Consider the following 15,049-nt stretch of genomic DNA (forward strand, 5'->3'; position numbering starts at 1 on the left):
GCCTTCTTGGCCACCTGGGTACACTTTTGGCCCATATTCAGCCAACTGTTGACCAACACCCCCAGGTCCTTTTTTGCTGAGCATCTTTCTAGCCACTCTTCCCAAAGAGGTCCACCAGAACCTTGCTGGTTGGTATCCTAACTTGCTAATTCTCTCAGATGATGGTGAATGTCAGGAAGGGAACTGACTGTTGGATTTGTACATAGCATACTGCATCTGTGAACCAAGGTTTTCCTGTGGTAGGAATGCTGGAGAGAGAGGAGGTCTACGCACCCAGATTAATCGTGCCTGCAGTGCATGTTGAAGTAGACCTCTTCAGGACCCATGTCCATAATTTTCCTGATGCCCTGTGACATTGGTGTGGTTTTAACCCTTTAGTAGAATGAGCATGCATATTTCACCAGCTTCCCTGGACTTCCTTGTCTAGGGGTCTCTGAGCTGGAGAAAGCGATCATCAATCTCTCTGCTACTCTGGAAAATATAGAAAATGTAACAATTGATGCCATCCAAGCACTGCAGCAAGAAGTTGCTCAAGTACCACAGACTGCTGTTCAAAACCACTAGCTTCAGAGTACTTGACAAAGTGGCATTTGCACATTAGTAAATACTACCTGCTGTGTCTGTGTCAGCCAAAATCTATGCATTTAGACTGACCTTAAGAAAATCCAGGAACAACTAAAGCCCTTGCACCAGGTAGCAACTGAAGATATTCATTGGGGAATTGGCAAATTGTGGTCATGGCTTACCTTTTAGTTCCCATATCTCAGGGCATCTGTCAAAATATTTTGGCTGTACTTTTTGAAATTATTTACTTTGTCATTATTTATGTTTTGTTTCATATCAGTGTATGGGGTTGTGGACTGTGTTATAAAACATTTTCCAGTCATGTCAAGCCACTCCCTGTCTGGGGTTGGGGCCACTAGATATAAACAAAAGCTGGTTGTAATCTCTTTCACAGCCTCTCATAGCAATTGGGAAAATGCAGTAGCAATTGTGGCAGGACATCTCCCCTCTACCACAAAAAAGCTTATCTGCTTATCTTCTCTGTCCATCAGCTGGTGCATAGCTAGAGACATTTCCCCCCTCACATGAATTACTGAGGGAGGTGAGATCCCCAGCTGATAATAAACATCCCTTGCCTTGAGAGCAAGATGTAGAGAGATAAGCCAGGAATCCTAGACTGAAAGGCACTACTTTTACAACTATAAAAGCTACACAAATTTTCACGGAGGTAAAAGTCTCCTACACACTCCCTGAAAATGCGTAGGACTTCTTCCCGAAACTTGGACCCATCTTTGTGGTTACTTTTCTGGAAACAGAGGAAAGGATCCTATGAGTGCCCCATCAGAAATTGGATGGTAAGATACATTGAATCCTAATCTATACTATTTCTTCGCTAGCTGTAATAATAGGTACCTCACTCATGCACTCCATTGTTTATCTACTAGTAGTGTTTCTTTTGTTTATCCTGTGTAGAAAGTAATCTGTAAAAGTCTTATATCTGTTAAATTTGTGTCTATTAAATAAATTATTCATTTTGTAATAGACCGAATTGGCTATGATTAAGAACGTATGAGCAAGAGGGATTTGGAGTGCAGGCCCCCCCAAACAGAGCTACTGCCAGAAATCTGAGTCAAAGGCGGGACTTGTTTAAGCTCTCCTCTCCATTCATAACAGTAATCACCTCCAGATGCCTGCACAACTGATACTTGATAGAGGTGATTCTACAGTACCTGTCTTGTGATACACCACCTTTCAACCTCTCACTGTATAACATCCCTTGCAGGTGTTGGAACACCAACCTCACCTAGATTATTATATAACTAACAACCCATCAAAATAACACTCTTGCCTATAACTCCATGTCAAATGATGGATTTGAGAGAATCACAGGGTGGAAGCGACATCTTGCCTTCTGACACCCTGTCCCTTAACCAATACTGTTATCTTAGACAGTCTGCCAACACTCTGCCCCCTACCTACATTGTCAAAACTCTTTTCCACATTTAAAAGGCATTTGCGTAATTGGCTGTTTCTGCTAGATGACCCTGACATCAAATGTCCCTGGCAGTCCACCAGAGCCATGGCATTGCTTATGATCCCGTACTCACTATTGGTGATTGGGTGAGTTGCTATATGGGGGAATTGTTGTCCATCTTTCTTACTTTCTCAATAAAGCTTTGTTTTATGATGTATTACCAGACTCCATTACTGTTTGGACCACAAAATCAAATATATGTCTTACAAAACAAAATAAAAGCATTGTGATACCTTCCAAGTTAAAAAAATACAAAAATAAATGAGAAGATATAGTCACTGTATAAGCAACTGAATTTTTTTTCTTTGTAACAGCTGTACTTTTAAAGGAGATGTCTGATGATATAAAGACTGTAATGAGATTTCTTTCTTTTATGGGAAAAGTATAAATTAAAAAGCTCTCAGAGCTCCTAGTCTCTCTTGAAAAAAATTAATATTGAAAAAGTTGGGAATACAATCATGACTGCCCCGGGACATCTGTTTTACCTTGGTATGTCAACCCTTCTCTTAAATAATGAAATCAACATATATATACAGTCGAAGAACAATGAAATCTTTTCTTTTTTTCACCTAAATTTTGTAAATGAATGCTAAAAACTTGCATAGAACAGTGTTGGTGAGTAACTCATGTAAGTTTGATGAATAATGGGAATAGTCTTTATGAAAGAAAAAGTCCAAATATTAAATTTCCCTCCGACTTTGTAAAATTGTGTACATAACACTGGGTACTCCTGCACTTTTCCTACTTAGTTCATGTATCATCACCCATGAGTTTTTTAATTCTGTTATCCTTTGAAATAGAAACACAAGTAGGAAATATAAGCCAATATAAATCCTATACTTTGAGTCAATGGAATGAAGTTCACTACTATAGGGTCTTTTCTAGCAAATAATATATGAATTTTGTTTTAATTCCCATTGTATTTTTATGGCACTGCTATACAACATTAACCATGCATATAGCTACAATAAGAACATTTCTCTACCGTCAGCTATTCCACCTTTAACACAAAATAGATGGGCTCCACTGACCTTCCATGGAAGAGATTAGTTTGTGTCATATTTGAAGATTAGCATCTTAATCCATGAAGAACTTCTCATTTCATTCCATGCAGTTGCATACAACTGCTGGTAGATATTTGGAAAACAAGCCAGCCTGCTTTGAAAACGTCTTAAAAGGACTAGCAACGTTCTGTTTTGCTGCTTAGCATGAAGTATTCAATCTATCATTAAACTTTACTGGTCAAAAAAATTAATATCCAAATAAACATGTAAAAACACACATACCAAAGCTCTCTACAAATTTGTGTTTAATCAATTTGCAAATAAAATTTAAAATTAATTTTAGGCATTTTTTTCTTAAAAACTGGTGATTTATGCTAATGCTTGCTTACCTCATTGTCAGACTCCACAAGCACTTGATCATATTCACTAAGAGCTACTAGGAACATGATAGATGTGACATTTTCAAAGCAGTGTATCCATTTTCTTCTTTCCGATCGTTGGCCTCCTACATCCACCATTCTGCAAAATTAACAATGATCGCATCAACTCCACAAATACCTTTGCAGATAAACATTCAAACATATGAAACACTGAATTCAAGAATTTAATTGAAAACAATTTGCTTCTTCTTAAAACTGTTACCATTCATATTAAAGACTAATGGAATGTGCTGCAAATAAATAAGTTATCATATTTTCTTTTTAGTTTGATGTGCTTTCTGAATTTAAATATTATGGGTCTCAAAGCCCTCAGATTTCTGTTATTCAAAACACTTATGATTCTGAGTCACAATTCTAGAATGTATGCTCTGTATATTCAGCAGAAATGCATCCACAGAATTAAGTTGGTGGCCTGCCATTCTCCCAAGGAATTTCCGGTCAAAATTCCAAACTTGCCAAGGCTGCCTAATTTTAAGAGTATAAATAGAATATAATCTGTATTTACTGAAGTTGTTAATAGCCAAATTAGAAACTCAAATTTGCTGGCAGAGTGTACTCCAAATTTATTATGGATCTCAATGAACCTAGATACTCAGGTATCTAACTTGTACTTGTAACTGAATAGTTATTCTTTAGCAATTGTATTTGCCCTCAAAATGAGCTGTGGGGAAAATTGTAAGAATGTCATTAAATTTGCAAAATATCACTTCTCTATAAAAATCAAGTACAGAAGTAGTACCTTTCCATTTCATAATTATTCATAATAGTACATTTGTACTAATTTTATTGCAAAATTACTTCCAGATTTTCTATCAATAATAACTACCTTCAGAAAAAGACAAATCTGTCTCTCATCCTCTTTACACCTTTAACAACAGCTGCTAATCATATATGGACAAAAACATGAAAATAAAATTAACACCAAGCTCAAATTTAAAAAAACATTGACTAATTTGTACATTTGATCAATATCTTTTACATGGTATTACTAATGTAAAAGGAAACAAAAGAAACAAAACAAAGGGGTGTTAAACTTTTTTTTTTCTACCTGAAAATGACGCTTTGTAAGTCAAATGGGTATTCGATGATCCCTGTTGTTGGGACTCGAACTCTAAGCACATCTTGCTGAGTTGGCAGATAGTCTGAATCTGCTATGCGGTCCAAGTCGTTAAGGTAACTATAGATAGGAAGAAACAACAGGAATGCAAGACAGTGAGACCATAATGCCATGAGGAAAAGAGAAAGGTTGTCTTAGGAAAAGAAATGAGGTGTGGGATAGAAAGAAGTACAATAGGAAAAAAAGCAATAATGACATAAAAGAGGAAAGGAAATTAAAAGGAGTGCTCCAGTCTCTCTCTCCTTTTTATTATAATTATTGCTATTATCATTATTATTATTAATATTATTATTATTATTATATGCTACTTTTTTCATTAAACTGTTCTTCTCTGAACACACGGGTTTTACTTTTTTTTCCCCCCAATTCTCCTCCCTATCCCACTGGGAGAGGGGAAAAGCAGGGGAGTGAGTGAGCTGCTGCATTGTACTTAGTTGCTCACAGTAGATATAACTTTCGATTATTTTATCAACTTAGAGGGTATTAAACATCTTTCTGACAATCAGTCTCAAAGCTTTGTTTGCATCAGCAATACAAAATTTCATTCAAAACTCTAAAATCAATAAAATCTCCTTATATTTCTCTTTAAAGCTCATGTTCCCTCTGATTCAAAATAATATAATTAATTTTTTAAAAAATCATCAGTGGGTAAGTGTGTGTATCATAAGGATTGTCATCAGGGTATTTCTGCTCTACTGCACCCACTGCTTTGTACCACATCTGAATATTTTGGAATATAGCAGAAAATAATTGTTTCTCTTTACGCATGTACAATCGTCTCAAAATGCCAGTAGAACAAATCAACAGACATGCTCAATACCGTTAAAATGACTTTTGTATTAACTGTGTAAGAGTATACTTTTATTTTTCTAGAGCTGCATACACATTTTCCATTAGAAGGAATGGGGTAATGGCGTAAATTTTTTTTAAGTAACTTATTAGGTTGACAGACTATTTCAAAATGCTGAGCAGGAATATCGAAAGTAGAAATGAATAAAAGTGGATATTTACATAAAAGGAAAAGATTACTAGAATGCTATTATAAGCTAAATGCACACTACTAGCACACACAATTTTCAAATATTATCATAGCTGTTACAGTAATACAGAACATTTAGAATTTTTTTTTTTTTTAGAAAAGTATGGAATAGTTCCAGTGGGAAGAGACCTACAACGATCATGTAGTCCAACTGCCTAACCACTTCACTGCTGGCCAAAACTGAAAGCATATTATTAAGGGCATTGTCCCAATGCCTCTTAAACACTGACAGGCTTGGGGCATCAGGCACCTCTCTATGAAACCTCTTCTAGTGTTTGACCACCCTCTCAGTAAATAAATGTTTCCTTATCTGAACCTCCCCTGATGCAGCTTTGAACCATTCCTACACATCCTGTCAGTGGATTCCAGGGAGAAGAGCTCAGCACCTCCCTCTCCATATCTTTTCCTCAGGAAGCTGCAGAGAGCTATGAGGTCACCCCTCAGCCTCCTTTTCTCCAAACCAGACAAACCTAGAGTCCTCAGCTGCTCCTCACAGGACATGCCTTCCAGCCCTTTCACCAGCTTGGTGATCCTTTGGTGGTCCTTCTCTGGACACATTCAAAGACCTTCACATTCTTTTTAAATTGTGGGCCCCAAACTGCACACAGCACTCAAATTGAGGCCCCACCTTTGATAACCTGTTGATAAAAGATTTATCATAGTTTTGGTTGATCATATTTTATAAGTCTTTATTATTACAGTGAATTATATTCAAGGCTTCTTTGTATCAAGTTGGATCAATGAGTTGAGTGGATCAATTGGTGATGTAAATGATTTTATCTGAGTTCATTAAGAGAGTGTGAATATATCTGAGTTAGCCAGTCCAGCATGGGAGAAGCATATACATGGCTAAGCTCAATATAGAGTATAAGAACTGAACAACTAGCAGAAGAATATTGAAGAGAGCAACAGGCTTGAATTGGTTTCAATCCACATATTCCCTCCTGATATCTGAGGATGCCTAGAGTCCTGAAAGTGAGCACATAATAGAGAACAGTAATGATAATCACACTGGTATTGTCACTGGCACAAGCAGCAGCTTTAAATGAAAACATCAACACATCAAGCACCTTTTCCAACTGCAACTGTGCAGGCCAAATCCTCACTACAGCTGCTTCTAACTACACCTTTTTCCATAAGTCACAGCCCATGCTTAACTTTTGCTCTTGTGAAATGTCTCTATGATCTATTGCTGTGAAAATTATTTCAGCTTGATTGACTGATACAGACTGGGGTGTGGGAAGTTTGTAACCTGTAGTATATGATGTAGATAATTCATGCTTTGGAAATTGTATAAAAATTATAAAGATCCAACCATGCATCTGATCCCCATGGCCAGAAGCAGGGCTTTTCATTTCCAAAAGATTTCCCGGACTCGCCCAGATAAAATCATGGCCATTAACGAGTGAATGAGTCTTTCCTGGGTGATCAGCGACCATCTCCCAAGAATGTCCAGAACATTCATTGAACAACACCTGGGAGAGATTACATCAGAAAACAGGCTGCAGCTGAAAGGAAGACAATTTCAAGGAGCCCAGACAGCCATCCAAGCCCATGGACTGACTTTTGTACAGGACTGCATCTGTATAGTTCCCGTTATACATATGTAGGAACATACAGAAATCTTAGGTCATTTCTGCTCCAGGCAGAATAAACTGTATATAAGCTGGCTACCTGGAGCAGTTGGTGTGACACTCTGGGGAGACGCTGACACTACGTCGTCAGCTCGACCTAAGTTCACCCAGCGTCAAAGTCCGGGGTTGATGCTGTCTTGGCTGTGGCAGTTTTATAATATTTTATTTTTCGGTTGTTGATCTAATGCATTTATAAAATATTTTTTATAAATTTGGCTGCAGAATTGATCGTTTATAACATAACCTCCAGCAGGGAAGCAGGATGGAGTTACCTTTTCTACTGGTTTATTTGCAAACAGAAGAGGACATTTAATTTAAAAGTTATATAACAAAACGATAGGGCTACATGAAATGTCTTTAGAATCTCTGAATTCAGACTACTCTGGATGAAGAGTAAAAGTGAACACTATCAGAAAATGAATATTTTAATTGATTTTTTGTATCATTACTTATTAAAGACAATTCACCATGGCTTTTAAAGCACTCATCTACTGCAGTTCCAATCAAACTACTGACAAATACAGTACTCATGTGAGAAAACATGCAATCTTGGTTTAAGACAATTTAAAGGGGAACACTCTAAAATGAGTTCTTTCCCTTTGTTTTAACCAATTCCTTTCCACCAATAAGGAGAAGCGAAATACAAATAGATATAAGTTAAAAAATAACAGTTTACTAACAAGCAAAATGGCAACAGGCAAAAAAACCCAGTAAATAATCACTAGATACAGAATTGCTAAATCTCACAAACTCCCATAGAACAGACACCTAAAATGGTGGAAATTCCCTTTCCAAAATGGCTCCTGACATCGGCAACCACATGTAAGGAGACAGGGAAAATGACATCTGACCCTTCCCCCAAGATGGCAGCCTTTACAGGTGATCACACGGTCTGGGAAACAAGGGAGAAGGATGGTGGCAAACCCTTCTGGGAAGGTAGGAGCTTGCGGAGCAGTTCTAGAGGCAGATGAAGACTTGCTGGCATGTGTGAAGTAAGCACTGTCTCCTGCTGCTTCCTCCTGCCACCCGCTGGACTCCGCTGGTGTTGGTGCTGCTGTCTTCTGCACTGCAGGTGTGTTGGGGAAAAAGAACTGGTCTGTTGGCACCAATGCAGGGTGACCTGGTCCCAGGGACTGAGGCTCGCTTTGCAAAGTTCACTCCAGAACAGTTTTTGATTGTGAAATGCAGTTTTTCTGAGTGGCTACTTTTGCTCCTTTTGCAAGCCCAGAAAAAAAGCCAAAAAACACAAAACAACCCCTTCAAAAGCGGAGCCTCCACCTTCAGCAAATGCTGCCAAGAGAGAGAGACATCTCAGCTTCCAGGCTCCAACTTAAAAAGGGACCGCGGCAAAGTTCTCCCTCCCCGCCCCCCCGGGTTCTGTTTTCTGGCTGCAGGGTCTTAAAAAGTCACTAACAATGTTTGGGCTCAGATAGATATGGAATACAACAGCATTTTGGGTTACCCGTGACATGTGCACATATAAAAATTTTAATCACATAACAGGCATGCATAAGGGATTTTAGGATAAGGGTCTAACTAAAAAAAAGACAATACCTAGATAAAATTAGAAGCCCTTAGAAGCTTTGCCACATACATGCACGCACAAATTCTGCAATCAGATTTTGTGTCACAACTGCTGGTTCAGTATACACAAGAAGTTGCTACACACATGCACTCTTTCAAACAAACAAGTAAATTGTCATAAACATGGACTTTCACAAAAAGTGTTACCAACTATTGCCAGAAACATGTTTTGTTAGTTTATTAACTTCAAAATTTAAAATTACATTAAAGATACAGATCTTGGAAACAACCTGACCATTGTCTTAAAGTGGAGTCCAAAACCAGATAGTCACTATTATTACTGAGGAGTCAGTTATACAGTTAGCAGCAACTGTGCAAACAATTTAGGGCAGAACTACATGGCGCTAGGATTTTATTTTTACCACCTGCTAAGAAATATCTTATTTTGATGAGACATATTGTAGTTATGACCTCTCTCCCAAATGGTATGTACTAAGCTGAGCATTATACAAAGGAACTAAACAAAGCAAACAAAAAAAATTGCATAAAGTTACTTTTAAAAAATTCCAGTAACCTAGTAACTGCATAAATTTATACTACAGACCGAGTCTAAGAAGTTAATTGTAGCTATAATTACTTAACTTTTGTAAAAATTAATTTCTCTAGCTGCTGAGGTTCTGAGGTTCCTATTGCAACAGGCAGAAGGTGTATTACCAAAGTAATGTGTATGTAACAAGCTGCTGACAGTAGCTATTTCTTAATATCAGAAAAAACTGCTAAAGTATACTTGTGATCTGAAAACTAACCAATCAGAAAAAGAAGAAAAGTCTTTGTTTCCTAGTCAGTGTTGGGAAAGAAGCACTTACTTTTAATGAATTATATATTCCCTGTGACAAGGGCCAAAACTATAATCAGCCTTCAAAGAAGTTACGAGGCTATGAAGGTACTAATAATACCCTTGAAAGACTTTCAGAGGAACTATCTGTCCATATTACAAAAAGAAAAAGAGTGTGATAATAGAAATAGACTAATTAGCTTTGCATTTTCCCTTATTTTTCTCATCTAGAAATCAGACAGAGAAGTGAAAAGACTCCTAAACTGAATAAAAAAAATGATAAGGATAGTAGAACAGAACAACATTTTACTCTTACCAAATAAAGGGAACAATGTAGACTTGGAGAAGTAGATAAGGCTGACAAAGCAGGAGTCATGCAAAACAACGGTATTGCACTTTCTCAAGAGTTGAGGTCAAGGAATGGCCACCTAGAAATTAGGACATTGGACACTGAAGACCACCAAAGACCCCCCAAATGACCATATAAGGACTTCCAATAAGGGGTGCAACTATGTAAAATAAAGTAATACATACAGATCAAGTAAGCAGAGATAGCTAATGATTATGTAACCAGTGTGTATGATAAAAACTGTTTACCTGATGCTCAGTGCGCTCAATTAGAGGAAGCATCCTCCAAGTACCCAGCACTGCAATAAAAAATGCCTGCTTTCTAATACTCAAAACTGTGTTAGCAAGTTTCTGTCTGACTGATTTCGGTATCATTTTCTGGCCCCCAGATGGGACACTGCCTGATCTCCTGTGGATACAAGTGATCTCTGGATCTTCATGCTGGCACCGAGACTTTCCTGGAGAAGACCACAGTTCTTTGGACCAGTCTGGGACACAGGTAGGATCACATTCAATACTAAGGCATTCTTTTGGGAATCCTGACCATATAAGGCATGTGGAGTTTCCAGCATGTTTTCTGGATTATTTGGTATTCTGGAACTCAGTGTTTGACTTGGTTTTATCAATTGATTGATAATTTTTTAAATTGTTTTGTATTTGTATCTGTATTGTAACATTTTGGATCTACTATTTGGAGATGGGTAGCAGACAATAATTTTGAAAAAATTCCCACTTGGTTGCATTTTGCGACATTGGAGAAAGATTGGCGGGCCCCCTGGGAGAACAGCTATCAAGGAGAATTTGATTAAGTATTGCAATTAATAGTGACCATTGTACAAACTAGACTCTGGAGAAAAGTGGCCACAAAATGGAAAATTCAAGTATAATACATTGCTACAGTTAATGTTTTTAAGACAGGAAAAGAAATGGGATGAGGTTATGTATGCTGATATGTTTTTCACTTTGTGGAATCATCTGGAATGGCAGAAAGATTGTGGCTTGAATCCAGCCCTTTTAATCTGGCTCTTGAAAAAAAGAATCAAAGAAAAGGGTTAAAACATTGTTGTTCTATGTGCAGCATAGGAAAAATTTGTTCTAAATAGCTCCTCAAAAAGGAGGATGATTTAGATCTTATGGTTAGCCCTAATCACAGGTTGGATGGGGAAACAGATAATCAGGTTGCCAAGACTGATATTAAGGGGGAATTGGCAAGTCTAGAAGAGAAGACAGAGAGGATGGGGAGGATGTATCAAGGAGCAGAAGGTTTTAGTCTCATTGCAGAGAGAACTAGAGCTAAACACAGAGACATGATAGTAGCTCCCCTCCATCAGACGGTAGGTGCAGACAGTCCAATCACAGTAAAAGTGCAGTTTTCAATAACGTACCTTAAAAATTGGAAGTCGATGGCTGGCACCTACCAAGATGACCCAGACAAAATGGCAAAAGCATTTGAAATTATGATTAAAACTCAGGATTCAGACTGGAAGGATATAGATACTATGTTAGAAATGTTGTTTGATAGTATGGAAAGAGATGGTTGTTGAAACCAGCAGGAGGTTGGTGGAAGAGCAAATTTTGATGGGTAAACACCTACCAAATTTTTAAATCACCTGAAAGAAATGGCTCGAAAGTATATTAATATTGATTCTGAAACAGAGAGAGAAACTCATTTAGCCCCCATATTTGTGGAGCAATCATCATGTCTTGGTTTGAAAGACAGGTGTTTGCCAAGGAAGGCGGGAACCTTCCTTTGGAATGGAAAATGTGACCCCCTTTCCTCCAAATTATTATAACTTTGAAATTATGATGCTTTCAGGCAAAGATATGGAAAAAGGAATAATAGTTCTTTACTAGAATATATCTATATACATGATAAAGCAAACAACAGCCACAACAACCAAAACCAGAAACCCAATAGCAGCCTTCTCTCAGCTGTCAAGCACTTTCCCCTTTGGTGTAGTTATGGCCACAGCCAGCAGGAGGTGCTGTTGGCTCCTGGCTGGGCAGGGCAGGTAGGATGATTCCTGATGGCTGCAGAGGGCGCTCTGGTGCTAGTTCAGCTGCCTCTCTCCACATGGCCAATGGTGGGCAAGCCGGTAGGAGAGATAGAAAAGGAGCTTCCTTTACAAATGCACAGGGGGAGCTGGTTTCAGCGCCCCTCTGAAAGGCATAATGGATTGTAGCAGGAACCTCAGAGCAGCAAGCTGAAATGGCAGAGGCAAGCAGACCCCAGGGTAGCAAACAAAATGTAGCAGAAACTCTGCAGCCGTGGCAGGAACCATGGGGGGTCAGGCAGACACAGGATGCTGGGTAAAGTGTAGCCAAAGGCCTGAAGCAGTGTCAGAAAAACAGTGGAGCTAGGCAGTGGCAGCCGTACTTCTGCAAGCAACTGCTGCACACAGCTGGGCGACGCACTCTCTGGAAAGGGGGAGGGGGTTGGGGTCCCCTTCCCTGTGAGGTCAGGTGTTGGAAAGGTCCCAGTTCAACAGCTGCTCTTGCGAGTAGAAGCTCACCCTCAATAAGTAGAAGCTGTACAGGATGAGAACTCCACAATGGCAGCGAATCCTCTGGGCAGCAATGATGCCCTAAGTTTTAGCTTTCATATTTTCCAGATTCTGTACTGTGTTAGTATATAACTCTGAACTTCATATAAAGTGTTAGCAAGTTCTCTTCACAGTTTAGATAGACAAAACAATCCTTTTCCAGCCTGAGAACCAAGGACACCGTTGCAGCTTCAGGCCCAAAAGGTATAAACAACAGTGAATTAAGGAGAGCAAACTGGGAAGATGGGACTTCATGACTTGAAGCTGTAATTGGACAATTAACCACAATATGTAAATGGACCAAAACTTATAAAAGTGTGAAAACTCGTGACTTGGAGTCCATCTTGGTCCATCTTGGGTAGAGTCACGGCTGGGCTCTTGCACTGGCCAAAGTGTATCCTTTGAAGGCCTTTTTAATAAATACCTAGTTTATTCCTTTAACACTGTCTGGCCTCTGTTCTAGATAGCTTCTTTAGGCATCAGCAACAGTCCAGCACTAAAAACTGTACCTCTCCACTCCAATCCCAAGAGCAAGGGAAAAAGGAGCCAAGCCCAGCCCCTCATCCCCCAGCCAAAATCTTAAGGTATCTCTGCCCTTCCCAAGAGAAAGCCCCTCAGCTGTGAGAGTGCAGTCAGCTGCACCCCTCACCCTCCTCCTTGGCTACATTTTGTGTCTCTTTTAAGTACTGTTGTTATAATCTCTTAGGCAACATATGGGAGAAAATTCCCTGAGAGAAAAAGAAAAAAAAATCGTAGCTTCCAACACCTCAGATGATATTAGAAGGAAATTACAAAAGGCTCAGGGGCAAGACCAGTTGATTTCGGGAAGCTGTTAGATGTTGCTTGGCGAGTTTATCAGAATAGAGTAAACCAGCAAGAAATAGCCAAACAAAAAGTAGTTGCAGTTGTGGAAGCAATTTCCAAAGGAATAGTGCCCCCGAGGAAAGGAAGGGGACAAGGGCATAGACAACCTACCTTGAACCTCCCTGGGAGACTTGGTATTAATCAATGTGCACATTGTAAGAAAGACAGACATTGGAAAAGGGATTGTCTGCGGTTGAAACATAAAAGCCACCCCCCTCATGGCCATCACCGATGAGGACTGAGGGGGACTGGAGGGTTCTTCCCCTGCAGAACCTCTGCTTACAGATAAGCTGGGGAATGAGGAGGTAAATGAAGAGGTTGAATTCTTAGTAGATCCGGGAGCTAGTTACTCTGTGCTAAATCCAGTAAAAGAAAACTTGAGTAATGATTCCATAATGTTTGTTGGTGCAACAGGGAATTGTGAAACTCAGCAATTTCTCAAGCCCATTGATTAGGAAAACAATGGATGATTCACTAGTTTTTGTATCTACCCAATTCACCAAAGCCTCTCCTTGGGAAAGATTTATTGGAAAAACTAAATGCTGAAATCAAATTTTAAAATGGCAAAATACAAGTTATTATTCTATAACCTAATTATGTGGAAGCCTTAATTTTTACACTACAGTCTCCAAAATCAGACATGATCCATCTGCCAGTATCACTTGAAGATGCAGCGATTTCGATAGTCTGGGCTGGAGAGGTTCCTGGGAGATTCAAAAGAGCAGAGCCTGTAAGAACTGAATTGAAACCTAGAGCAGGACTGGTAAAGCAAAAGCAAGACCCTTTGAAAATAGAAAGCCATAAGGGGTTATTACCCTTTGTGGAAAAATTTATAAAACATGGCCTATTGAAGGAATGTGAATCCAAATTTAATACCCCTATTTTGCCAGTTAAGAAGGCAAATGTAAAGGATTACTGGCTGGTACAGGACCTTAGAGCCATAAATAAGATAGTAGAAGATATATACTTAATAGTAGCAAATCCTTACACCTTGCTAACAGCCTTAAGTGAAAAAATAAAATGGTTTACAGTATTTGATTTGAAAGATGCCTTTTTCTGTATCCCTTTGAGTACTGAAAGTCAAGAGATTTTTGCTTTTGAGTGAGAAAAGGATGCTAGCTCAGCTTTCTGTACCTAGAGAAGGCTGACAAAGCAGGAGTCATGCAAAACAACAGTATTATGAGAAACTAACCTCACTGTTAAAATTTTAAAGGTTTATTAAACCTTAACAAAAATACAACAAAGGACTGAATAAGGAAAAATTACAGAGCTGGGAATCTCTGTAATCAGCAGCCACATGCTCATCTACAAAATGGATGCTCTGCCTTTTATACCTTTGGCCCCTGCCAAAGTTGTCAGTCAACTCCTTCTCTGCTGTCCATTGGCAAAGATTACTTTCTTACATCTTGACTGGAGGCCAGGTGTTGTTATGCCATGCCTCCTAGTAATAAGCCAGCCCTCCCCAAATGCCCTGACTACTAAGGCTATTGCAAGGGGGAAGGGAAAGAGGACTATGGGAGGACATATTACAGTAACATCACTATATACCTTAACATACACATAATATCAGTCTCTTAATTGTGAGACCCAACCATCACATTACTCATCTATGAGAGTATTGTGCTTACTTAAGCGCTAGGGTCAAGGAATAGCCACCTAGAAA

At 38.9% G+C, this 15,049-nt stretch overlaps 1 protein-coding gene across 3 annotated transcripts in view; it reads right to left on the reverse strand.

The window, feature by feature from the left end:
• The window catches only part of LOC103824735 (guanine nucleotide-binding protein G(q) subunit alpha-like), a 112,745-nt gene that overhangs the window by 25,207 nt on the left and 72,489 nt on the right, over positions 1-15,049 (reverse strand). For all 3 annotated transcript variants that reach the window (XM_050986431.1, XM_050986430.1, XM_050986432.1), the window contains exons 4-5: positions 4,531-4,659; positions 3,432-3,561 (exon numbers count right to left, since the gene is read on the reverse strand). In XM_050986431.1, coding sequence (XP_050842388.1) covers positions 3,432-3,561; positions 4,531-4,659 — 259 coding nt within the window. The remainder of the gene's footprint in view (positions 1-3,431; positions 3,562-4,530; positions 4,660-15,049) is intronic.

The sequence above is a fragment of the Serinus canaria genome, chromosome W (assembly GCF_022539315.1).
Source record: "Serinus canaria isolate serCan28SL12 chromosome W, serCan2020, whole genome shotgun sequence".
Lineage (NCBI taxonomy): Eukaryota > Metazoa > Chordata > Aves > Passeriformes > Fringillidae > Serinus > Serinus canaria.